Source organism: Anabas testudineus, chromosome 6 (assembly GCF_900324465.2).
Source record: "Anabas testudineus chromosome 6, fAnaTes1.2, whole genome shotgun sequence".
Taxonomy (NCBI): Eukaryota; Metazoa; Chordata; class Actinopteri; order Anabantiformes; family Anabantidae; genus Anabas; species Anabas testudineus.
Window position 1 is genome coordinate 17574574 of NC_046615.1, and position 27224 is coordinate 17601797.

General features: G+C 40.3%; 1 protein-coding gene across 3 annotated transcripts in view; it reads left to right on the forward strand.

Moving 5' to 3' along the window:
* Positions 1 to 27224, forward strand: part of tmem117 (transmembrane protein 117) — a 35613-nt gene that overhangs the window by 1201 nt on the left and 7188 nt on the right. Inside the window, exons 1-5 of one of the 3 annotated variants that reach the window (XM_026365247.1) lie at positions 195 to 293; positions 682 to 990; positions 13760 to 13892; positions 24691 to 24790; positions 26725 to 26822. In XM_026365247.1, the coding sequence (XP_026221032.1) occupies positions 711 to 990; positions 13760 to 13892; positions 24691 to 24790; positions 26725 to 26822 (611 nt within the window). In that variant the 5' untranslated portion in view covers positions 195 to 293; positions 682 to 710. Of the gene's footprint in view, positions 1 to 194; positions 294 to 681; positions 991 to 13759; positions 13893 to 24690; positions 24791 to 26724; positions 26823 to 27224 lie in introns of those variants that run through there. The other 2 variants (XM_026365249.1, XM_026365250.1) reach the window with 2 other exon arrangements.

Sequence of the window (27224 nt, forward strand, 5' to 3'; positions counted from 1 at the left end):
AACTGGTTTGGGAAGTTCAGTCTATCCAAGTCAAAGCCAAAACGGTCACAATATCAGAATTCAGAGTGAAGTTCATAGAGAAATTCTAAAAGTCGCGTTTAAAAATACACGGGTGAAAATAGGACCGTCGGTAAGTTACTCAAGCGGCTCTTGGCAGGTGTTCCCGAGCTAAGCGTCAGCATATTCCTGCCACGGTTTTTTGAAGGGAGCACAGAGCAGACAGGCTGAGCAGATAAACCTTTGAAATGTCAGCGCTTTACAGCTTAGCACTTCAGGAAGTCTGACTTTTCCAGGTATGACACATACAGCTCAATGTTTTACAGACAGATTTTTACTGAATTTAAAGCTTAAACTTTCAGCTTTTTGACAATTTTGAGCTCAGAATTAAGTCAGAAATGTTCTACAAACTTGCTGTTTTTGGCATCACTAACCAGTCACATCAGAGCCTCTGTCGTGCGTGTGATAATCTTTGCATGTATGTAGGAAAACTGGTCGGATGGCACTGCTTCTGAACTCTGAGTTGTCTAAATTAAGCATAATCCCAATCTGTACCAAACCTCATGGATATTCCTACCACTGAACTCAGTTCGAGGGATGTGTTTTGCTCTAATCTGCCGCGCTGATTTGAATATAATGTAATCTGATTAAAAGATCAGATTTTTCTCTCTCTTTGACTCGCAGGTGTCGTGTGGCTGGTGGGGCTCAGCAGGATGGAAATAGATGCCTGTTTTCGCTACTATTTCCAGCACCCGTGGTCACGTCTCATTGTGGCCTACCTCGTCACCTTCTTCAACTTCTTGATCTTTGCTGAGGACCCTGTTTCTCACAGTCAGACCGAGGCCCATATGATTGTGGTGGGCAACTGCTTCTCCTTCCTGTTCAACAAGTATCCTGGCCTTGGATGGAACATCCTGAAAGTAATTTGCTGGATACTGGCCATCATCACTGGCCTGTTCGCTGGCAAGTTTATATTCCACCGCCAGCTCTTTGGTAAGTCATGAACACAGTAATGCAGTGGAATGTGCAGAGTAGTGGCTCCGCGGAGGGAGGGAAGCTTCCTCCTGATTTGGTTTTGTTCTGTTCATCAGTGAAATGTGCCTTTCTACACCTCTACCCCATTTTTATCAGTAGTAGTGAAGAAATGATTGTATCTCCACACTCAAACTAGGTTTCCTGTTTTTATTTCATGTCAACAACAACATTAGAATAGTTTTACTGATTAGCAATCCACTAATGATGGAAAGTTTGAAAGAAAAGCTAAAAATCATGTAGCAGCACCAGACACGACATCTTTCATCTCTATATGGGCTTTTCTTAAATTGACAAGTTAACATGCAACAGCATTACACACATACACACAAGTACCATAGTAAGAAGTCATGTAACCATGATTAATTGATGCTGTTAGTTGTCCTTTTACTTACTGTATTATGTTATCAGAGATCATCTCTGCAGCACCTCCATCAACATCCTTCACGTCACTATGCTACGTATTTTGTCAGTACACATCACATACACACAGTATTTCTCACTTCCTTTCCTTCACCTTTAACACCTCTCCTTTTTATCTCCTTGCCATCTGACACACCTCTTCTCTCGACCTCAGCCTTTTTTCTCTTGCCAGCTCTTCTCTCTCTCACTCTCCCCTCATGAAGCCGTGACTCCAGTCTCATCTGCCTCTCATTTGTTTAAACGGTGGGGCATTTTGCTGCACTTCCTGTGTGACTGTGACTAGCACATTTCATTTCTCACTTCACAACTCTCTTAGGCCAGGATATTACTGGCCACCCTGGCTTATCTTCTTCAGATGAACCATTAATGACTATAATGGGATGGCACAAAGTGAGAGAGAGGAGGGAGTGTGCTCTGAGTGATCATCTTCTCTGAGTATAAATAGAAAGCCAAGAGTGCATGATGACATGATACTTTGTACAAATACAGAATCCTCACTAAGAGGGGGAAAGGGAAATGGCATTGAGGACTGTGGTGTGAGACAGGATCTGGTAATACCAGCTGTTTTATATTCTTGTTTAACTGAATTACTGTTTCCTTATTTAAGATAGGGTCTACATGGGCTAAAGGTTGATAAACCCTGATCTCTAATGTCACTGCTGTGTCCAGCTTACAAAAAAACATTACTTGATACTTACTTGTTTTAATTTGACCTTTTTTGTAAATACTGTTGAATTATTGTTGAAAGTTAAATTCAGAGATAGATGCCACTCTTCTGTCGATCTTCTACATGTGAAGCTAAACCCAGAGTTCAGTTATCTTAGTTTAGCATTAACTGAAAGCACTAAAATAAAAGTGTTGTAGTTATTTGCAGACAGGTATAGAATATTAAGTGTATTTTTTTTCTTGTAGCAAAGGTGAAAACCTGTCAGTGCATGCTTTCTTCATTTATGGTAAAGGTTTTAAAAGAGTAAAAGAGAGTTTTGTAACATGGTGCAACTACTATTACCTGGAGCTTAGTATCAGCAAAACCAATAATCTTGTGGTGGACTACTGGAGGAGCGGTAAGCCCCCTGTGCTGGTTGCAAAGTAAAGAGGATGGACTCCTACTGGTGCTTTGGCTTCCAAATCCTTAAAAAACTGAACTGTACCAACACTGAGCCTCTTCTGACATTTATCTGGCAAAATCTTGAAAACACATCCTTAACCCGTGTGGTCTGTGTTGCCACATCTGAATACTGTAATATACAAACACACCTCTGGCCGCAGCTGTTGCCAGCGCAGAGGTGCTGTGTATAAACAAGCCTGACTACCAACTTCTGCATAACAGCGCCTCTAAAATGTCCCAGTTACATATTTTATCGTAGTTGTTTAATCCGTCCTTAAACAGAACTCGGATGCAGTGTGAAGTGTGAATTTGATCATCTGACACTTGGTAAAACAGTTGCTATAATTGTGTTTTGTGTATAATAGTTTGTTTCTGTTGAGGATCTCAAGACACTAATGACAAATTACAAGTGGATCTGAGTTTTATTTCATTCATTTAAAGTTTGTATTTGTGTGCATCACATTTTTTTTAAGGTCAAGCTGTACAACCTTCATGTATTTATCATAACTGTGAAATATGTGCTTTATGAGCTGTCAGTCATGTTTTATCTCAATGTGGGTCTACACTCTTACATTTGCTTGAAACTGTAGAGGACAGACAGGGTGCAGCTCGTTCTGCTGCCAGGTACAACTGATACACTTAAGCAGGCCTCCGAACAGATGGTTTGTGCTCCTGTGTGAGGGGGTGTGCACTTGCAAGTGAGAGAATTGGGGTTGTTTTGTAAGTGTGGAAATGTATGTGTGAGTGAACACCTCGTTGTATGTGTGTGTTTTTGATAGATGAAGTGAATCTGTGATAGAGAAGGAGTAGGGAAGGATGTTAAAAGTTAGAGAGGCGAATAATGTCCTGTTCAATATTTCAGTAAAGCAGTTACGTAATCACAAACCCAGGTGCTGCATAAGTGCTGTAAAATCTGTTGTCTATTGTAGATCTGCCACATTGGTCCACCTGCTGCACATCACGATGTTCCAACTAAATCCCTGCAGATCTCTATCCTCTGTCTCTTCTGCTCTCTGATACGTAGGCAGGCAGTGGGAACACTTCTGGGTAGGCAAACTGTCCATGCAAAAGTCTGAGTACCTGAAAAAGCACTTCATGTTCTGTAATCCCAATCTGTAATGCCGGTGTTTTCTGACGCTGCTTTACAAATGTAAAGCAAGTTTATGCTCTGTGCAACTTCTGAATTTCACATGAATGTCTCAAAAAAAAAAGTGGAAACAGACGTTGTTTTTGAAAGCTGACACATCCCCTGCATCATTTATCATTCATGATGACCTAGAAAATGTTACTGTGAATTATACCTCCCACTCTCCCCTGTAGCAATTAGTGTCTTCTTTTTTCCCCATCTTCGCCACAATATGTAATTTACTGCATATTAATCCAGTTTACTGCAGAATAGCTTTATTGCCATCTTTTATATTCAGTTATATTTTTAGGTTTAGAGTAGGCAGAAGTGCATAGTGTTGTTCTGTTTGCCGCTCTTGGAGAAAAACAGAATAAAATCCAGATGATGAATAGGTTGTGACAGATTATGTGATTTAAGACTACATTTGAGGTTCAAGGAACAACCTATGCTGTTCCATTCAGCCACTCAAGGCAATGCCTGCTCTCTAATCGAGTGGGCGGTAGCCAGTGTCTTCTGGTCATTCAGAGAGAGACTGGCTGTCATTATGTATTTGTATTAAATCTTAGGTCACACAGGGTTTGTTTGCTGTCTATTTCAGTTTTGATTGTAGTTTGTTTTGGATTAGATTAAGCCAATTTTCTACAGTTTAAGGAGCAGACTCTTTTTGGCTGATAACGGTGAGGTACATTAAAGTAGGTTACAGCTATTTGTACTTGATAAATAAACAACATTAAGAAAATATGTTTTATTCACCTTTAGTAGAAGCTCATTGTAAATACTAGTAATGTTACCAAATGAGATAATTTGGTAACATATTCCCCCCCTTTTTTTTTATATACAGATGGGATGCAAATGTAGAATTCCTTAGGCTTAGATTCAGTCAATATGCAGAATTTTTACAGTTTGATAGTAAGGCTGTAAGACAAGTCAGTGATTCACTAGTAAAAACACAAACTTCTCTGTCTCACAGAGTCTAGATGAAGTGACACTTAAGGATGCTTAAACGTCCACAATATCTATAGACGTATCTATGAAATAGGACCACTACAGGTCAGTGGATGAGAAATCCACTGACTTTTTCAAAAGCACACTTTTACTTTTTTGTAGATAAAATGAGATGATAAATGAGCACAATGCCTTTGTCGTACCTGGGGAAAGTGCTTTGCCTGACTCTGTGCAAAGGTAACACTGACCTCTAAAGATCACTTACAGTTTTTTTACACAACACAAAAAACCTAAAGTAAAACAGCCACTGATCCTTGCTTATCATTTCCATATATGTTCTGTTTTTGTAGTCTTAAAAAAGGTATGTTTAATGCTAAATGTTATCAATCCAGTGTCAAGATTTATTATTAGTTATTATGACAAATGTTTCACACATGAGTAGTTTTACTTTCAGCTGTAATGCAGCACCATAGAACTAAAGCTTTATATAATTAGTCCCCTACAATAAATAAGTGTCTCCACTGCCTATAAGAAATGTGTCACTGCTTCTTCTTTCTCTCTCATGCTGTGTCAGTCTCTAGATTAGCATAGTACTGTATATTCATATGTCTCTCTCCAGTGTTAGACGGATTTCCAAAGGTATGTTGAAGGGTAAATTTAAGTCTTGTGAATTACTGTGCTAACTGGATTAGACCCTACTTTGCATGTTATTACTGACACTTACCTTCAATCAAACTTATCTCCACTCAGCTGTGTCATTTTAGTGGCAAAAATTCTGTTGGATGTGCTGTGTGTGAGGCACGACGTTGGTGTCTTTGTATTTGGACTGGTTCTCATCTATTTTCCTATGATCTTGATGATTATAGCCTGCAGGATGCCATCTGGGTTCTGTCATATGTTATTACTGTGCCACACAAAGGCTGAGATGCTTTATGTGCAGCGCTGTGCAGCAATGGGTCAAAGTGTGTGTGTGTGTGTGTGTGTGTGTGTGTGTGTGTGTGTGTGTGTGTGTGTGTGTGTGTGTGTGTGTGTGTGTGTGTGTGTGTGTGTGTGTGTGTGTGTGTATATGTATATGTATATGTATATGTTGGGTGTTTGCTGTAATGATCCCCAAGACTCAAAACGGGCCACACACAAGTTTCCTTATGTGTCAGCTTCGTCCGAAACCCTGTGGTCGAACACCTCCATTTAAAATTTGTCTCCAAAAATACATCACTCTGGGGTTTGAAGACATTGGTTTTACATCCCACAACTTTACTGCTTTGGTTAAGTCTAAATCCCCTCATCTGCCTTCGTTTCCCTCAGCAACATGCAGCTGTTTTTAGTGAAAAGAATATATAGCAGCAAAAAACACAGATTATTTCCACAGGATTTGGTGGAGACCAAAACTGAACTTGTGATATATAGGATTGTGGAGTATTGGCCAGTATCAGACTCCAAATAAATGCACTTTTTGCTTCATTTTTCCTAGATAAATAAGCCTGTAAACCTTTGCTAACATTTTCAACACACCAGCTTTATAAAGTAGTATTTGGAGGTTGTTGTGCTGACCCCAAGTGGCCAAAATATCAGCCAATGCAAGTTGAAGTGCAGTTTGGTTCTTATCTAGTGGATCTTGCAGTGCAATACAAAAATAGTAACATTTGACATTTTCCACCACAGAAATATATTGCATAACTTCATAAAGCAACAGATAAGTTTTCATTGTGATGAAGACATTTGTAATCTGCTTTGCTTGTGGAGAGACTTTTATGCCAATGTACCTGCAGTAAAAGGATAAAACAGAAAGGTGTGTGCACAGCAGACAGGGAGACAAAGACACAGAGCAATAATGACAAGAGGTAGCAAACAAAGGAAGCCAGCCAAAAGGAAATTGCTTATTTACCCAAAATGTGTGACCCCTTTGTACTTGCCGATCCATAAATTACAAAATAAAATTATTTAACAGGTGACTTACTGGAACCAGTAAAGTGGTACAGTGGGCCAGAAGGCAGCTTTCTGTATTTTGACTCTACTTTCTGCCGTCTCCCCATGGAGGGAGTTCTGTTATCACTTCCCACCTCTGATTTATTATCCTGACACTTAGTTACAGAGGAGTTCAGCTCTGGGGATACTAGTGGCCGCGACCATGGCTATTCCCAAACCTCCTTGGTGATGCTGCAGCCTAGCAAGTGTGTGATGAATGAGGATACTAGTGTCTACATGTTGAGATGCAGGCAGTACTGTAGCTTAGGCTGTCTGCAGTCTGCAGGTTTGTTTTTAATGAAGAATGTTCATTAGGTTCCCCATGGAGGGCAGGATTGAAATCAAAATGGGGTATAGTAGAGCTGTTTACTGAAATCCAAAATGGATGAAAGCATATTAAAAGTGGAGGTGCCCTTAAAAATATTACACGTGTGAATTCATGACAAGAATACAAATCAGAAGACTGCGCTATTTACACCATATTTCAATATGGATATGATGGTATCACTTACTGTGTGGCCAAACATAGTTCAAATATGTGTTGGTTCTTCAAAACATCTTTTTTTAATTTCAGTATTAATTTGACCATGTGCAGTGTCCAGTTCAATTCACATTCAAATATTTGAATATCTAATGTAAACAGATGGTTGACAAGTTAAAGGAAACGGAACATTAAGTGTGTCACTAAGGTGCTATTATATTCCCTAATATGAGGATTTGCATTTGTTATTTGTGGATGATGGAATTATTTTTATTAAGGAGAGATGAACAATTTTATAAAACCCAGTAAAACTTAGACAACTCTAACAAATATAGTTAAAGAATTGTACTTGCATCTATATCTTTCCACTCAGAATGAGATAAAGTGCTTCACAGTGCTTTACTTTCACCCATGCCCTCTGTTAAAGCAATGAAACCACACACGTTGGCCTGCTCATCTGGAGGAAGTTGGAATCTTGTTTAGACACTTCAGCATCTTATGGGAGGACACAAACCCTTAACAACACACTCCACCAGATAACTGTTGTACAGAAACCTTTAGTCATAGCAGTAAAATTAAGAAAAGTTGTGGAAAGAATTGGAAGGATTAAGTTTAAAAGTTAATATACAATTATTCCTCTTTCCAGTAAAAGAGAAATTGTATGTCTATGTGGTTATTGAAATGCAGAAGATAGATATGTCCTCCACAGAGGACAAAAGTGAATTACCCAGTCTCCGGAGGGTAGTTTTATTTTTCATTCCAGTTTTATAACAGTGCAATTTTTCTGCATACTTTAGGCAAAGATAATTAGACCATTAGCATCTGCCTTTGGCACACATATAACAATGATGCAGCCAAGACCATTTGAAGTAGTTGGCCAAAACATTCTGCTCAATCAGGCAATTACCCCAACCCTCCTGCTTGCTCTGCAGCACAGCCTTCTATATCGGTCTCTTTTCAAGGCCAGCAGCCTCCTTTGGAACTGCTCACTAGCCATGATATACAGCACCGGGTTCAGGCAACTGCTTACACTGCACATCGCCTCAAAGAACTCATAGGAGGCATAGAGGACATCAGTGTTAGATGGCGTAATCTGGTTATTGATCCTCATAAATACCAGAGTGATGACCATGACGTGGTAAGGTACGAAGGACACCACAAAGACAAGTATGGCAGCAGTGATGAGTCGGAAAGGCTTCCCGCCTGCCCGCTGGGCTCCTCTGTGCCTTCTGCCCCCCGGGAGGCGCCTTAAAACACGAACTGTCATGATGTAAAAAGCCAGCATGACGCTGAATGGTATCAGGAATCCTACGGTTGTTCTGATAATTGTGATTGTCTTGACGTAGATAAAAGGACCCTGGATGTGGTCCATACACACACTGACATTTTCTGGCCACTGAATAGCGTATGTTACAATTACATCAGGAATGGAGCCCAGGACAAGCACAACCCATGTGCAGACTGTGCACAGCTTGGCTTTACCCACATCCCACCATCGGAGAGAGCTGATGGGGTGCACCGTCCCAACGAAGCGATCAAAACTGATCAGAGTCAGGAAGAGGATGCTGCCGTATATGTTGATGTTGAAGGAGATCTTCTTGAACTGGCAGAAGATCTGTATATCTTTGAGGTGAGGCCTCTGGAAGGTGAAGTAGACCGTGAAGGGGAGGGTGAGGATCCAGGCTGAATCGCACAGAGCCAGGTTCAACATGAAAACATTACTGGTGCTCGAGGTCTTCCTGAAGCAGGTGTAACTGATTAGAGCTGCTATGTTTCCCAAGATGCCAACAGGAAGGGCAAACGTGAAGAGAACCATGAGGATATAGCAATACCACTGGCCATTGACAAACCGACTGCAGAATACTGTTGACTGGTTCAGGAACTCCAGCAGCACCTCTGGGATTTAAGCAAAATAGTTAGTATGTAGTAAATTGCAAAGTGAGGTTGAAGAGGTCAGGGTGGGGATGGAGGAAATTCAAATTTGCAGACTGCAATTAATCTATGCTCTTTGTGAAACGCTGACCTTGCCTTAACTGTAGCTTTTTTTTTTTTTACTATAACCAGCATTATCATTTGACATTAAATAAAGTGGGCATTTGAAAATGTGGTTCTGCAGGTTTGTCCGATATTGGCATTCCTATATTTACCTTCCTTTTTTTTTTTTTTTTTTTTTTTACGCCTCCATTGACCACTCAGTTCCCACGTCCCTCCCACTACATGTTTGTAACAGAACCTTTAGTTAAAATGTTAACTTCTTCAAAGTCACACAGACATTTTACAAATGTTTTACAGTTTTGTACTGTGACTAATTGATAGACCAAGACATGTAGAATTGGTGAAGTACCCATTTGACATCTCAGAAATCCTGAGTTATAAAGACCTGAAATAGAGTTCATATTATATGTATTTTTTTTAACTTGTGATGAGGTTACCTCAGATACTTACAGGCAGTGTTGGATATCACTTCCTATTTACTATATAGTACATTATATGGTGTGTACCATTTTGTACAAGTCCAAATGTTGGGTGTGTAAATGTGCTAACTATATAATGCTTTCCTAGGGGTACCACCTGCTCACTGTTGTAGATCTGTCTAAATCTTGCAAACTGTACCTTTGCTACTATACTATACTATACTATACTATACTATACTATACTATACTATACTATAATACTGTAACTGACAGGTATCCAGACTTTTCATAACTTTCAGAGTAGTGCAGCTTGTAGTCTGTTTTATTGACTCTTCCAGTAAGCCCTATTCTCAGACAGTACTTTATGTGTGTTATGATGTGTTCACCCACACTCTCCCAGGGCTCTCTATATTTACAGTAGCTGTCTCCATAGTCTCTGAGCGTCACCAATGTGTCCAGGAAGCGAATGTTCGACTGTCTGCTGAGAACAATGAGGCACTGTTGATCCATTGCCTCCACAATATCAGCCCCTGTTTGCACTTAATCACAGATAGTACATTCATTTTGCTCAGGTGAGCAGAACATAACAATTTAATTTAGGTGCATTTCAACCTAGATCATGTCTACATGTCAGTAACCACTGACTGTGAGCAAAGGATTTATATCCTTTTTTTGAGATGAGGAAGTTTAATTTATGACTCAAGAATTACAACAAGTAGGATTTTCTAACATACAAACACAGCATAAGTAATATTTTTGAGAAGATAAGGGTTCTACATACATTATGAACTACAGAAATATACATCATCATAGACATTAATAACATTTACATTCATGGAATTTGAATAATTAAATTAAAAAGTTTATCAATAGTTGTATCATTATGATACTTTACAGGCTTGTGTGTAAAATGTTGGAACTTTCTGGTAGTAAAACATCCTAAAATCACAGTAACTTATGTTCAGATACTCTTACCTCCGTCACTGGTGCTAGAATTGTTGCTTTTGAAAAGCAGAATCATCATGCATGGAAACACTGATCACATCTCGGGTTGCCTTCACTCCTCCTCCACCAGCTGTGTGCTTCTCATCTGTCAGGAGCTCTCGGTGCACTGCCTTACCTGTGAGATGTGTGCATGCGCGCGCGTGTGTGTGGGCGTTTGTGCCTGCATAGTACAATTAACAAGATTAACCAAAGCCGCTATTAAAACATCTGAGATACATGCTGATGTGCACCAGTGTCCATGTTTTACTGTTGGTGTCTGCCTTTAATTGTGTGTTATTATATAGAAACAGACAGACGGGTTTGAAATATTTCATTACCTGAGATGATCTCTTCGGGTGGGTGTGACAGCAGGTGGGAATCTGTTATCTATCCACACAAAAGGTGTAAATTTGAACTTTGTGTTTGAACGCTGTGTCCTTTTCTGTGTTGTCCTGCTTTGTCATAACACATATAATAATGAATTGTGCTTCTACTACACTAAAGTTTTTCATCTGTTTTTTTGCCGACATGCAGGGGAACAAAAGTGCTATGTTGTAAATGTAAACTGCTTGCAAGGTTTAAATGCCTGGCTACTCCTCCTACTGCCTGTCTGAATTCAAATTGTACAGAAAATGCTCAATATGTCCACAAGTTTAAATATCACAATATAAAAAATATACCACTAATGTAAGTTTTAAAATGTAATCATCATTTTCATGATAATGCACACTAAATTTAGAAATGTGTTATTTAAGTTAATCTAAAACACAGATGGAACTCATAACACAACATAACTTACCCTTTAACAGATGGAAATGTATGTACCAGAATTTAAAGCAAAGTTACACTGTACGACCACTAGATGGAGACACAGTAATGTGTTTGATTTTTATTTGGCAACATCTTGAAAGGTGGACATAATGACATCCTAAACACATTATAAATAGGTGTAGGGGAATAGACTGTAAATTACTGTGGCTGTTGTAAATTTGTATTCAATATGTAATTGCTGTTTTAACACCACAACACACCAGCTATGTGACTGTTTGCAATGTGGGTGAGTGAAAGTGCGAAAGAGATATAAAAAGTGTCTCCCTGTCTTCCCTCTGTGCTTTTTTCGCCTTTTCCATGTGTGTTACTGTTGTCCCCTGCTAGGCTGAGCCTGGCAGGAGACAGTACTCATGAATCACTCCTTATCGGGGTCCTCTACTGTCGGGAGGTGCAATGACTCAAAAAGCTTGGCTGAGTAGTCTTGAATCACCCCCTAGTTAAATTCTGCCCATATAGGCCGAGAGAAGGCGGCCGTGCTCGCTGGCGCGGTGTGTTGCTTTATAAGTCAGATCTGCAGATACACACTGTGCACCTACCTCCAAGCCAGGGCTCATTGGCATTGGAGGCAATTAAGTTCAGCCATGCAAATCAATTCAATTATGCATCTGTGATGAGGCCTGAAATACCATAGACCAAGACATATGGTGTGACCTCACAGCAGGTCACTTGGCTTTTGCTTCAACCCTTAAAAATCTTGAAGCTGAATATTGTTATAGAGCAAATATTCAAGTTTTATTCTCATCTATAAAGCTCACAATAAATAACCAACCTACCACTAACATTGCAGATCTAGTGATAAACACATTAATTCATTATAACCGCACTTTACGTCAACAAAGATCTTTAACTCCATAGGAATCGCAACATCCTTGTTTTTATGTGCCCACCGTTAAAAACTAAAAGTGAGGAAGCTGAGACTGAACAGCATGTAAAACTACTGGAGAGTAAACGAGCCAGGCTGTAATGGGGAAATAAATGGAGCATTCTGCTTTGCACTCTGTCTTTCTGCCTGTGTGTGTGGACACAAACGCAATGAGCTTTCTGAGGAGCTGTAACTCAAAAGGACGCAGTTTGAGCTGGAGGAGCTAAAAACAAAAAGAGTTGTTCTTGGGAAGATGGCCGCTTCTGGAGCCAGATCATCACAACCTGTGTGTGTGTGTGTGTGTGTGTGTGTGTGTGTGTGTGTGTGTGTGTGTGTGTGTGTGTGTGTGTGTGTGTTTGTGCAATATGTAAAGTGGTGGAGCCAAGCTTACTCATAGAGGATTATTTAATTAACACAGTCAGTTAAGTGACCTTGAAGTAGTTGATGGTCGCAGTCATCACTGTCAATTCCATAGCTGTCAGTGATGACGCAAAATGTACACGATCTGAGTTCGTCTCTAAATTTTTAATTTACTACAATTTCTACAATGCAGAAGAATGCTGTTGGCGTCACAGTGATGCCATCAGGATCACCTCAGCTTGGCCCTGGCGACTAACTCAGGAGAAACGATCTGCATGACAAACAATGTTGTGAGAAGAATTTTTCTCAGTTTGCCTTTTCTACTGTATAAACTAAATTAAACAAGAATGAAAATCATGCTTGGTACAATGCTAAACCTCAGAAGTACTCATTTAAATTTATTTCAGTTTTCAAAACCTAGTGAATCCTATTATCATAATTATCAATGCTTCGAGGTAGATCAAGACTCAGACAGCTGTTGTAGACTATACGCACTATACAATATATTGCTTCACTTACATTTTAAGATTACTCAGAGATGTATGTTGCATTTGTACAATGGTTTTTCATTCCATTCAGACCAGGAAAAAAATGTGAGCACTGGAATTAAAGATATAAATCCATACAGCAACAACCTAACAGTGTTATAATAAATATTGCTGTCTCCTGCTGAGTGCAGCCACTGAAGGACAAGCTGTGTGATTATGTATTCTGTGCAGAAAGCTGGGTATCCGAATCAATCTCATGCTCTGCCAGAGAGATATTTCTCCATAATTTGATTCCAGGCCAGGACTGTATGAAAAAAAAAAAACACCACAGGTCACAAATGTTTGAATAATTTTTCTAATCAGGCAGAACTCGTGTCATGAAACAAAGCAAGCATCACTGCAAGCGCCGCTGGAAGCAGATGCATGAAATGATATGTATGTCGAATATTTCTGCTCTATACACATTTTATTTCACGCAGTCTGTTGGGATTGCGATGAAATAGTGACTGTTGAAATTGGCCAGGAAAAGTCAATTACTTCAGGGTGCTGGAAGTGACACCTCAAAGTGGTCTTTAATCTTAATTTCATTGCTCAAAGGGCATGTGCTTGACAGAGCAGGATAGTATTGATCTGTGTGACTAATTTATTTACTTTTCATCTCCATTCTGGTTGCCACATGTTAGCAGGTTGTCATGCAGTTTGAACCGTCACTGACAGCAGTGTCCTTGTCGTGCTCCCTTTAGGTCGATACCTGCGCCTGAAAATGTTCCGCGAGGATCATGGCTCCTGGATGACCATGTTCTTCAGCACCATCCTCTTCCTCTTCATCTTCTCACACATCTACAACCTTTTCCTGCTGATGGCTGGGAGCAAGGAGTAAGCCATTCAATCTGTCTCTCTCTGCCTCTCTGCCTTCATTCTTGCTTCCTATTTGTTACATCCACTGTATCCTCGCTTTTGGCTGGAGTGATTGATCTTAATGTCTCGCCTGTACAGAAACTCAGTACCACTCTGATTAATCAGCCCACACCTTAAATCACAGTTAGGGGTAGGCAAGGGAAGGGTGGTTATTTCTGAAAGATTACTTTCAGCACCTGCACTTATTCTTGTGATCGTGAGTTATTTTGTGGCATGTTTCTGGCTGAAAACCAAGATGTTTTTGCCATGTCTCTCTGTTCGTGCCTTGGTTTTTGCTCCTGTTGTTCCAGCTTACCTGCTGAGAAACCACTGTGCACAGCAAAGCTTGACACCCAGACATCACGTTGGTGACAGGAACCGGTTCATGCATTAGCTATGTGTCCGTCTAGAGGAAGGAAAAACATGCCCTTGAAGCCAGCCAGCTAGACATGAGGTCACTGGAAGGTGATTTACCATTTTGTATGTCGGTTGTAAAACACATTGTGGCAGGTGTCTGTTTAGGTACAAGCTGTCGAGATGCAGGGCAGGGCTTGAATGGGATCTGTCCGTATAGTGCTACTTCTCCCTATTAACGAGCATCAACTATCCATAACGTGCAGGCAGATGAAGGCTATTAGCTAACAGACAAGGTGTTGTTTTTTTCTATGGCCAGACGGGCGAGTTTGTATAATCAGCCCATCTGTCACTCCGCTGACACTGGCATCCATCTTGTCCGTTTTCTCTGGATGGCCAAGAAAAAAGAAAGCAAACAGCTGAGCAGAGGGTGCAGGTCTGCTGGGAGAGACAAATGTTGCTTGCTCAGGGAAAAGTTACATTTGCAGTCACACCGGCGACATCTGTCACAGTGAGGATTCCTTTTTACTGCTTCTCATTTCAGCTTTGAAATGTCGAGAAAAGGACGCTTTTGGTCTTTTAGTCTGTCAGGGTTTTTTTTAATACTGTCAGGAGTGTTTGGTCTAGATGACATCCAGATAATACTTGGAGAAAAATAATGAGTTGAAAGTCACACAGTATCCATTCACATTGCCCGGATATGAAAAGTAGCAAGCATAACAGCCTATTAAGCAATTACACAGGCTGACACAACACTAAAACCTGTCCATAAATGTTATCTTTGGATGTGTGTCGTGCACCGACATTAGTTATTCAATGTTGTAAAGCTCCCCTGGCAAAGACAGGTGGTGCTGTTGTAAAGCGAGTGAACCCAACGCTGCCTAGACACCTGGTGGTTTTTTGCACTTGTCCTCCTCCCTCCCCGTCCCTCTTTCCTGCTTGTTTTCTTTTTGCTCCAGCAGTGTGTCCACTGAGAACCTGGGCCCTGCCAAAACCATTAGTGTTCACATCTCTGTTCAAGGCCGACATGTAAGAGCAATGTTCACACTCTGCCAGGATGACCCTCTGAAGACGGGCTCCAGGCTGCAATAGCACAAATGCAGGAGAGTGAAGGGAAAGGTGACGGAGGCCGAGACGGGGAGGGAATTTTGGGGGGAGTGGGTGAAATACTCCAGCTCTGATGATGCAGTGAAACTTAAGTCTTTTGATCTATGTCCAGCCTTATTTGCATTGCCCCCTCCACATCCAACCATTCCCTCACCCCCGCGGAGAGGCTGTTGTAGTTTTCTCTTTTGCCACAGCACAAAGGGAAAGTACAATATCCCTTTGTGGCTGCAGCTGCCCCTCTGTGGGAATGAATGGTGCTTTTCCGTTTCATTTGTACTAAAAGAACAAGATGCTGTGAGGTATTATTACTGCCAAGGGTTTTTAAAGGGTAGGTATTTTGGCATGAGTTTGCTGGCTTTGACATCTAGCCCTTATGGTGCACTGCAGGAGATTTTCTTCTGGTGGCTTGACAAGGTGTCACACACACACACACACACACACACACACACACACACACACACACACACACACACACACACACACACACATTTTTGAATGGCAGTCAGTGTGAGGACACTCATTGACATAATTCATTCCTTAGCCCCCTACTGTGTCGTAGGCCATGCAAATCTACTGTTTTAATTTGAATTTATCACGTGATCTGCCTCACCCTAACCCTAACCATCACAACTCAGTCAATTGCTTCTCGTTGTGAGGACTGGCTAAAATGTCCAGTCCAATGGTTAAAAAGTCATGCTGGTCCACACATTAATAAACACACACACACACTAAACACATATGATTCATGTCTCGCACCTCGCTTACCTGTCGGCACATGCATGTGGGAGGGATTTTGCGTGCGGCGATTTTAGAGGAAGAGGCTGGCGTCTGTGTCCCTGACCTGATGCTGTATGCTGCCCATGCCCTCCGCTCATTAATATGCTTTAATCTTCTTTGACCTTTCAGTTGGTCTTGAGCTTGATTTAATTAAAACTAGAGATACAGCCACAAGGAAGAAAGATCAACTGCACCACGATGCCAGTAAACGGTGACTGATAAGAGATTGTATATCTTTTTGGATGACATGTATTTATTCATGATTAGCTATGTGAAATGGACTCATCAGATCCATAATCTCACAGCTCAAAGACATTTCTAGGCTGGGTAATCTTACACGTGTCCATTAGCCAATATTTACACAGCCACTTCTAGGTCAACAGCTATCAACCTGTTACCTAGCTTATGTCATCTCAGGGAAAAAAAGCCTGTCCATCGTGGCTCCTCGGGAGCTGTAATCCACACTTGTTACCGAACCTCACATCTGGGCTATTTGCATTTTAATGTAACTGTCAGATTAAAAGAGGCCTATTTGTGTGAAACCAGGGAAGTGTGACCGCCCAGGGAGTATGACGGGCTTCATGAATGTTCTGTCACGCCGCGCAATCCCATTCCGCCATCTCACGGCTCCATTACAAGCCAAAATCAGGCCCTAATTAGATGGTGTTATTTAATTAAGACGGCCCAATGCGTGGCATACACATTAATCATGACTAATTTAGAGGAAGGAGGTGGTAAAGTATGTGAAGGTGGAGGGTCATAGAGAGTATGTGGGGATACTAATACTAAAAAACTGTGGGGGGACATGGACAGTAAAGCTATACCTTTTCTGTTTGTTATTCAGTAGAGCAACAAATGAAGAGATGATAGTCTGATAGAGAGGAAAAGCGGGAACCACTAAGCTACAGGAGCTTGCAGCAGGGGGTGAAGAGGGGAATTCAGTTGGTGGATATCTTTGATCCGGAGCAGGAGGGATGCATGTGGCATTTGACTACAAAGATACCCTCGGTGGGATTACACCCCATCGTACGAGGGTATTTGTCTTTGTTTACCATGATCCTTTGTGCTAAATGCATTCTAGTCCCTCTTGTCGGTCTGTTTGCTTGTCTGGCACTAAGCTGGGGTAATACCATGGGCAAGTGGATTTAAAATGCTGAATAAATAGCATGTTGTGGTATGTAGATGCCTCCTGTTGCATGCTGTCACACATGGGACTTGTAGCATTTTGAACAATGGTTTCTACGATTACTACTTTACTTAATGCAGAAATGTTTAAATACAATCACTGACCACTTCATTAGGTACACCTGGAAAATCGAATGCAATCCAATAAAACAGCTCTTAATCTTCTTCTTCTGTGTTTATTATTTAGGTCATAGTGGGTAGTGGAATCGTGCTGTCAGTGTAAACTGTTGGACATATCTTCATCCATCAGTTTACACAGAAATATAATATCAAGTCACCTCCTTGACTTGAATCATAGACAGCAGAGTCGCTGCTCATCTGTGTTTTCACCGAAACCCTCAAAGTTGGTTTTGTCTATAGTAATTTTCTACTTCTGTGGTTGTTTTTGATTTTTGGACAGAACAAACTTTATCAACATCAGAGTGCTATGAAATCATATTTGGACTTTTGTTGGAAAAAAAAATGTAGGAAGACCTTTGATAGTGCTGGACTCATCCTGCTTACATCGTGATTGCACTGCAAAAAGACTTTAAGGTCTACTGATGAAAACACAGCAGATTTATTCCTCGTCGGTCTTCTCTCAATTTGGAGGCAAACTTATGGCTCACGCTGCTGTGTGGAGGACACAGCAGTTTAATAAAAAGCAGCTAAGTTCTCTACTTTTGTTTAATACTAATGTTTAACAGTAACCAACCTGTTCACGCTGAAGGAAATGGAACAGAGCTCTCCCTTTTTTCCTCTGCTTCTGAAGCACTCCACCCCCAAACCTGTCCTATGTCAGTACGTTGTTATCTTGTGCGTGTCTATCCATTAATGCATCTGCTTGCAGTTCAGACATAAATGTTATTAGGTCTGACCCAGTAAGACTGCCGTTGAGACTTTTAAGCGACTAGGGTGCTTATTCATAACATGTTCAGATGCTGTCAGACTAATGGAAAGGGGCTTTATATGTCATGATATTTTGCCATGGTGATTTTAATATTGTAATATGATTGTGAAACCTGCAGTGGATCACAAGAATATGATCTGATATGTCATGCCTTCTGTGTATGTGAAGAGTGCACCGTTATTTTTTGGTGATAATACCTTTTGGCATTTAGGATAACACAATTTTCCATTTAACCATAACCATGGCTTTCAGCTCTAAATGCAATAATGTAAGTTGCCAGTTTGTTCATAACATAATATTTGGGACAACCCGTGCCGTTATTACTATTTAAAAACGTGATGAAGAAAACTCTCAGTGTAACTCCTCTATCTTGGAGCCTTCGTCACTCTGCCTCTCTTATACTTCTACACACCCACACCGACTTTCTAAGCATATCTCTTCCTGTCTTTCACACTCCTACACATGCACATTACGTTAGTATCTGAAATATGACTCATTACGTATTTACCAAGTGTTTGTTTAATTTCCCTCCAAAGTCATTTTCTCTTCTCTCGGAATATCTCTCGAACGCACTGCGTTCTATATGAAGCGGGGAGGTCGGTCATTTGCTCTATGATTATATTATCGTGCTGTTCTCTGGGACAGAGAGGAGGAGCGTCAGTGGTGGCTGTGGCCTTTTCACATACGTCACTGTCATACAAAGAGAAAAAGTCGCAGTTGTAAACAATAAACACTATAACCTTGACAGTGGTGTGTGTCACAATGTGTATTATTATTATAGATTAGTGTATGCATGTGTAGAAGGAAAATTGGAATGGGTGTCGCTGCAGGACAGATGGTGTGTGTGTGTGTGTGTGTGTGTGTGTGTGTGTGTGTGTCTAATAGCACATAACCACTTTCAGTCTTGTCATCTCCGCCGTACGTTATCCCATAACAATTAATATCTGTTATAATATTTCAGTTCCACAGTTTGAAAGCATAACATTTGCATGTTATCCTCCTTTGTTGGATTAATTTACTGCTGTTTTCCACCCAATTTTTAAATAAAGACAAACCACAAAGCACGTCCTGACATTTCAAAATACCACACGCTGCACTGTGCAGAACAGGTTATTTTAAGGAAATCAGTAGCGCCAACAACAAAAAGTTCTGTCAAATTTAGCAATTAATGTCCACAGGTTTCTAAAAGTGTTGTATTTGTCGTGTGTGTGAGTGATTTTGTGTATTTTGTTATTTTATTGCTGTCCAAAGAAAACCCTTCCTAATTAAATTTTAAGTGAAATGACTGTGTATTTCTTTATATGTTAAGAAAATCTCTTTCTTAAACTAAGTTTTCTGGACTATGTGTTCTCTAGAAACTGAGAACAACCTTAGCTTGTGAAATGTTGACATTTTGGAGACCTGTGGTTTTCACAGGACACTGGTGATGTGTGTAAAGATGAAAAAAGTAGAGAGTATATTTTCAGAATCTTTTTTATAATCTTACGATCCTCTCCTGAAACTCACAGAAACGGGGTTATTTGTATCTCTTTTTAAACCATGCTAATAAAGCTTGGTTCTTCTAGCATCTGTGTCCTCTCCACTTCCAGCAAGTTTGACATTTTGGCACCCTCTGAGTTACCTCGGTAACTGGGCATGAACTCGGCTGTTGAGGTGAACCGAGCTCGTTTACTGCTTTGCAGGATTTAGCTTATCACTCCTCCTCTTATCCTGTGCATTACTACTCTGAAAGTTATTTTTGCTTTAACAAATTTAATGATGACCAACAACAAGGTTTTCTGAAACATAACCAGGTCAGACAGAGCAACACATTCGGCTGGGGGAGGATCATTGGCCAAATAAAATGTCTGACTTTAATGCGATTGAGTCTTTTAGCGGTGACTATTATTGTTTTCTAACCTTAACAAAGTGGTTATTACACACTGTAGATTGCCTAATGTTAATTAAGTAGTAATAGTAGTAACCCAAACCATGTTTCTTAAACCTAACAAAGTAAAGTTTACATCTACATGTAATCAAACCCTAACTTTAGCATTGTAGATCAGAAAAGGCCACAGCCTGTTGTTCTAAAACTATGGATTGTGTTTGTCTTTTTGGAGGATTTCTTGAGGATACTAGTGTGCATGTAACCTTGCTCAGTGTTAAGGTTCAAGGAGACTGTTCTGTCCTAATGGAGGGCTGATAGAGGCAGTAGATGGCCTGATTCAGTGCTGTCTGGGATATTGCCCGACGGTATTCACTCCAACTCTTGAGCCAGAGGAATGATAAGGACTAAAGGACTCAATCTCCCGACAGTTTAATACAATACTTGGGCAAATTCTGTGCTGAGTGATGAAGTGAGATTGAGGTTTTACGTTGCCTTGGGAGATTGTGTAGTGATAGTGAAGTGTCTGTATTGACAGCTTTATGCTCCCTGGTAACTACTGCTCAGCACTGTATATTGTAAATATGGCGTTAGGCACTGTAGTGCGCAGAGATGAGACGGGCAATGCATTTCAATTTGGAGCCAGACAAGGTCACAATTTAATGCTCTGAATGAGTCCAACTTTTATGGGGCACGAGAGGTCACTGAGTTGCCACCATCACTACATCACTGACGGTTTGACAGAGAAAACAAGTTTATAAAATCCAATATGAAGGCATATATGTCCAAGTGGAGAGTGAAAAATATCTTTAATTATCAGGGCTCCCATAAGCCTTGAAAATCCTTAAGTTGGGACTTTGATAAAAATTAAATTAAACTACAAAGTGTTGTTAAATAGGTGAAAATACTGTATAAACAGAGAATGTGTTTGCTCTAGTGTGGGCTGTTGATGAAATGGGAATATCAAAACTGTAGGGAAAGTACCCTGTTAAGAAGATGAATTCTTAATAGGGTCACTTACTTACTACAGAAAGTCCATTTTCATTGTGAAACAGCATGGTTTCGTGTAGCCACAGCAGTGGCATATACCTAATAAACTCAATTTGCAGCTAGAAGTAATGCACCTACTTAGCTAAAACTAAAGCAGTTTAATCTAACAGTCCTGTAATAAATAACTGAAGGTAATCATGTCCGCTTTTTGTTCAGTGTTGGAGAGGTGCAGATTCTTCTGTATAATCATTTTGGATGCTGCACTATACATTGAGCTGTTTTTGTAACTTTGCTGAGCTGCATTGATATAAGTGTGGCTGACAAAATGTACTTAGTATCTAAAGTATAGTGCTAAAAACATGTAGCACAAAAATTTTTAATATTTACTCTTTTAGGCTTCTAATAAAGTAAAAATGTCTTTGTTTTTAGATCATTGTCGCATACTAGAACTGGAATAGATAGTTGATTGATGGATTAATTGCCGTCTGTTGTCAGTTAATTGGCAAATATTGTCATAATTTTAGTCATCCTTTAAGTAGAAATGCCAAACATTTATTCAAAGTTTTTATACTATAATAAATCATAATATAGTAATTTTGGTTTGACAAAACAAGCTGTTATAATTTCCTTTTATTTGACAATTGATAAATCAAGAAAATAACTTGCAGATTCATTGCTAATGAAAATAAATTGTTCATTACATCCCTGAATTAACTTTTTTGGAGTGTTACTTATTTCAAGACGGATAAACTTAGGCCTTAGGAATTTTTAATTGACGTCTTCTCCTATTTAATCATTAGTTGCAGCTCAACATTGCTGCACCTTATTAAAAAGCTCTCACTATAACCTTGTGCTCCAGACCTTATCACTTCAGGTTTTGCAGCCCTGTGTATTATTATAATTCCAGTATTATATCATGAACAATAAAACTGAGTTAACGCGCAGCTCTAAGTCTAAATCACAGCTTGATACAAAACAATATTACCCCTATACATAATTAGAACAAAAAATGTGGTGTGTGGTAGATAATTAATTTAAAGTTGTTAAACTTTAAACTAAACTGCAACATCAGTTTGACTGGAGTGAATATACAGCTCTGGAAAACAATAAGAGACCACTGCAATTTTTTTGTACTACCAGTGTGTGTTCACCTACACCTGCATCCAATTCAGCTTTGTGAGTACTGATCAGCTGATCACCTGAATCCTGTTTGATTTTTTGCAGCAGTGGTACAGAGCTGTACTATATGTAAGAATGAACTGAGAGGGAAGTCACACAATCACTGTGTTTTTTTTGGCACCAAAGATATAATCAAAATCAAATAACAATGATCTTTCAGGTGAAAAGTTTTAAAGCAACAGTTAAAAAGACACTTTTCACTGGTTAATGTCAGACATTCAAACTCATAGCTCAATAACTCTGTACCCTCTGTAGCTCAAAATTGTAATTTCTTGCATGTGATGGAACAAGACTTTGAAAGGCATTGAAATGTCCTTGAATATAATGTGTGAACAAGTGTGGGAAACCTGATAACATTCCGCAGAGGGTCAAAGCTGGCTGAGCTGGCCATGCTGGCACCCGCACTGCCACTGGCTCTGCGATTAAGCCACGGGAGCCATTTTGGAGCTGATTATTCATGGTGCTACTGTGCTGATGTTCCACTACACTGAATTCTCTCATTAGGTCGTCCTGCTCTAAAGGCTATTAAATTTTCAGTCAGCATGAATAAGTCAGAGAGTTCTTCCTCTGATCATGTAGTGCGAAGAGTCCCCAAACTCATCATAGGTGCTCTGCAAAGAAAAAAAAAAACTCTTTCTTTCAGCACAGGGGTAACATTTGCTCAATTAAATATGTGAGAAGGGCAAGGGTTGGCAGCAAGGTAGTTTTTTTTAAGATTTAAAGTCTACCATGTGGCGCCATACAGCATTTCCAGAAGTATCGATTAGAATTTCGCTGCGGGTAAATGACTCCCAATGGGATCTCCTGGGTAAGTGGAGCAGTGCCATGCCACTGAATGTCTGACTGACTTAACGCAGATATAAATCGCCATTCCAATCAAGGCTGTTTTATTTGTGGGTGTGAGCTGGGCAATACGTCACCCATAGAACTGCACCTTTACGTCAATACAATCCTGTCAAATCGGTTAGATGCATGGTGCATTGATGACATATGATTTATATTGTTAACTTCCAGGGAAGGCGATCTCTGTACAAATGCATGAAAACAGGTATTTGAAAACTGTTGGCGTTTTGGGTCACTGGCTTGCCACAATTAATCGTTATTGTTCTGTATTACCTGAGAGCATTAATCATACTTTTCAGATCTGGACAATAATGTGAGGAAAGCATGAGCAATTAGCATTAATTAAAAATAAACACCTTTAAAAGCAGTTACATTAGCGAATAGCTTGAAAGGATTACCCTCTACAGATTTTTCGTGTGGCAGTGGCTCATTTACAAATTGAACGTGATGCCAAATCGAACTCTTAATGCAATCAAAATATTAAATGAAAATGAACCTCAAGGGGAAAACGCACATCGTGGAAATAAACTATACACCAGCAAGGTTGTAGGCGACATATTCCAGAGCCCTCTGTGCAATAGAAAACATTTTTATTGGTGTTTGCTGGCGGCTAGAAAATGACCGGAGAAAACAAAGACGAATGGAGCCATTGACTTCAAATACGACCCCTTGAAAGCACAGCCAGGGCCCTATCCATAGCCATCTATTATATTCATGAGTATGACCTGTGGGGGGTTGAGAGGAGGTTGGAGGGGAGGTGATGGGCGCCCACCTGCTCCACTCAGCCTCTCAGACACTGGCTGCCAGGAGATCAAATAGGCCTCCTCGCTCCCCTCTGTTCTCCCGTTCTCTCCCCTCCACAAGTCCCATATAGGAGACGACTGACCCACTTTCCCTCCCTCCCTGTGCTATTACCTGGAGAAAATAGTGTTGTGATGTGTGTGTATGTGACTGTATTGGGTGGGTGGGTTTGCGGGGCTGAACAAAAGCTTCTCATCTTCACTTACTGTACAGAGATCAAGGCGTAACTAGAACTCCAAAGAAAGCATGTCATTTCTTATCAGATACTATTGCATGTGAGATTGTTCCTCTAATGGTGTGTCTTGGCCTAGTCTTATGTTTTACTTCTGTGCTGCTGCAGTTGATGTTAACTGAGACTCAGATCCAGTGCATTAACAGGAGAGGTTTTATTGGAATGGCAGTGTTGATTTGAAATCAACTAGACATGAAACAAATTCGCCAACAAATGGATAATTTGCCAAACACTGCAGGGCCAAATGGAAGTGTTGATACTGCATAAATTCCACTGCGCTGGTGTAAATTGTTTACAATCCTCGGGACTTTACGGAAGGTAGAGACATCGCTCATTGTTTTCACAGGTTTATATTGATATTGATTGACTCTGACAGCTGGCATCATGATACTTAGCGGCAGTGACCACTCTCTTTCGCCCTCCTCGGACTCTTGCACTCTTGGCTCTTTTTGTCAGTTCTCTTGCCTCCTTTTCAGCCTGCCTTTACTTTACTGCCCTCATAACGTATAATGCATTTTTTATGTTCTCTTCACTCTTGTTCCTCTTTTCCTTGCAGGCCTCACATGGTGACAGAGTACATGGGCATCAGGAATGAGAGTTTTATGAAGATTGCTGCAGTGGGGACGTGGATGGGAGATTTTGTCACTGCTTGGATGGTAGGATTCCAACTCTTATGTCTCCTCAGCATTAGGGACGTTTTTTATTTATGAAAGAAAATATTGAAATTTCTATATGAACCCTAAATAACTAATACTGCACATTTTGGTACCTTAAAGGTACATCCTTACCACATTAGCTGCTAGCTATCTACATTAATTCTCCTTTTGTAAGGATTCTCTATGGGAAAAATGCTGCTAAATAATACCTACATTTTAGCATATTAATTGTGCGACTGTTAAAATCATTATACTTAAAACAACAGTATGACTTAAGTTGGAATCATAGTAAGAATCAATCCACTTTCATCTCCACCCACTGCTCTCCTTGCTCCACTACGCTTTTCCACCATCTGCTATCCTCTGCCGTGCTCTGCACAGTCCATCAGGTATTATGAAATTACAATAAAGATCAAGTAGGAATCATTGAAATTCTCTGGCTCTTCCTTCAAACTTTTAGAAGCAGATATCTCTCCACAGTTGTATACAGCATCTTTCCACAAAAAATTGTCTCTACTGAAGAAAGAAAGAAAAATTCTCTGGCATCAACTGCTCAAATTCTTTATAGTTATGTTTTCAGATAATATATCTTAGTTAGAATGATGTTTTCCCCCATATAAAATAAAGATATACAAAGCCATTCTTCACACACATGCCTCACATCTCATTTCTAGGCCAGGTGTATCCTCTCCACTATTATAAAGCACACAGTTATAGCCCTCTTCAGCCTGCTACCAAATCCGTGGAGTAACAGCAGAGTGTGATCTAAGAAGAGTCAGAGGCAACAATGGAGGCTAGAGTATATTGAAGGAGAAACCTACCTCTGTTCATTTGTCAACATAAAGAGAGGAGGAGAGCTCCAGCGGGATGGACTACCTGTGGTGGGAGGAGTGGGGCTCTGACACCAACACTGCACACAGCTGAGACGAGCTGACAAGCTCCCTCACCAGTCACATTAGTATTCTACAGTACATACTGCAGAGGAAGAGAGAGAGTGGAAGGAGAGACAGAGAGGGGGAGGAGAGAGGTAAGAAGTAAGAAAGAGAGGTGAAGGGGAAAGGGAACTGTAGAAGTCTGGGCGGAAGGGAAACGGGGGAAGCAGCGAGTGAGAAGGTGAATCGGAGAAAGTTGGGCCAAAGGCAAAGTGCTGATTCAAGAAAATACTCACAAGGTTTTCTACATTTGATTAATTCAACAAGGCGCTTTGAACATGACCTCTGTGTCTCCTCCACATAGCAGCAGATTTGCATTGTGTCTTCTCTAGATGAGCGGACAAGTGTGTGTGTGTGTGTTTTTTTTTTTTTTATTATTTTGTTTGGTTTTTTTGCATTGCTGCAACGTCAGAATCGTCTCGTACATGGTTTGATTCAAATCCTTTTTTCAGCACACGCTACAGTATCTGCAGTGAGGCATTTTATTGACAAATTGACCTTGCTTCTGCAGCAGCTACACAGAAAGAATAAACTGGGATTTTCTATACTGCAAGAAATGTTGTTTTACACAGAGCATGCACATTAGAAAATCTGCTGTTAATTACTCTTAATGACATTCAAGTTGACGCTGTGGAAACATTGACCCTTACTGATATAAACCACAGCATTAATAATGAAACACGCCAATATGTATTGATGCTAATCACAAACTCATTATCACAGTTGCACTGTATGCTTTAAGATTTAGCTTGTGGGAGTGGTTTAACATTTTCCCTTTTCACTTTCATGCCAAGAATTAGATGAGAAGATTGGTGTCCTTCATGTCTGTCAGCTGGAAATAAAACAACGTTAAATCTGTGAGGGTTTTAGCTTAGAAGTCACTGAGACTAATAGGAGAAACAGCTGGGCTGGCTCTGTCCAAAGGTAAAAAAATTCTCCTCGAGCAAGTGTGAAGTTTTACACATTTGATTTTGTTTGTTTAACTCATACAAACGTGTGCAGGTGACAGATATGATGCTCCAGGATCAGCACTACCCAGACTGGGGCAAAGCTGCCAGGAGGTTCTGGAAACAAGGCAACAACAGGATTGTTCTCTTCTGGTATGTTGTTTTCTTACAGTGACATAAAATTACTCTAAATCTTATTCACATGCACATAATAAGATTTCACAGCAATTTCCACCTATCAGCTTACTGAATGGAATATATGTTCCTAAGAGGCTACGTAGATTCAGGTGTGCATGCATATGTGTGTTTTATATGCTCTCACCAGCCTGTTGAAGAGTCAATAGCTATGTTAATCTTCCCTCAGTCAGTGTCAGCACCTTTAATTAGAAGAACAGGGTGAAAATCAATGGACACAGCAAGGTCGCGGGGCAAACCATAGCCCTGCCTTTTACTTGTCGTGCCACAAGCTGTGACCCTTAAATAACTGCTAAACAAATGCTGCAAACCATGTCTGATAGGCCCATTACTAGAAAGCCAAGTAGAACTGTTCCCCGT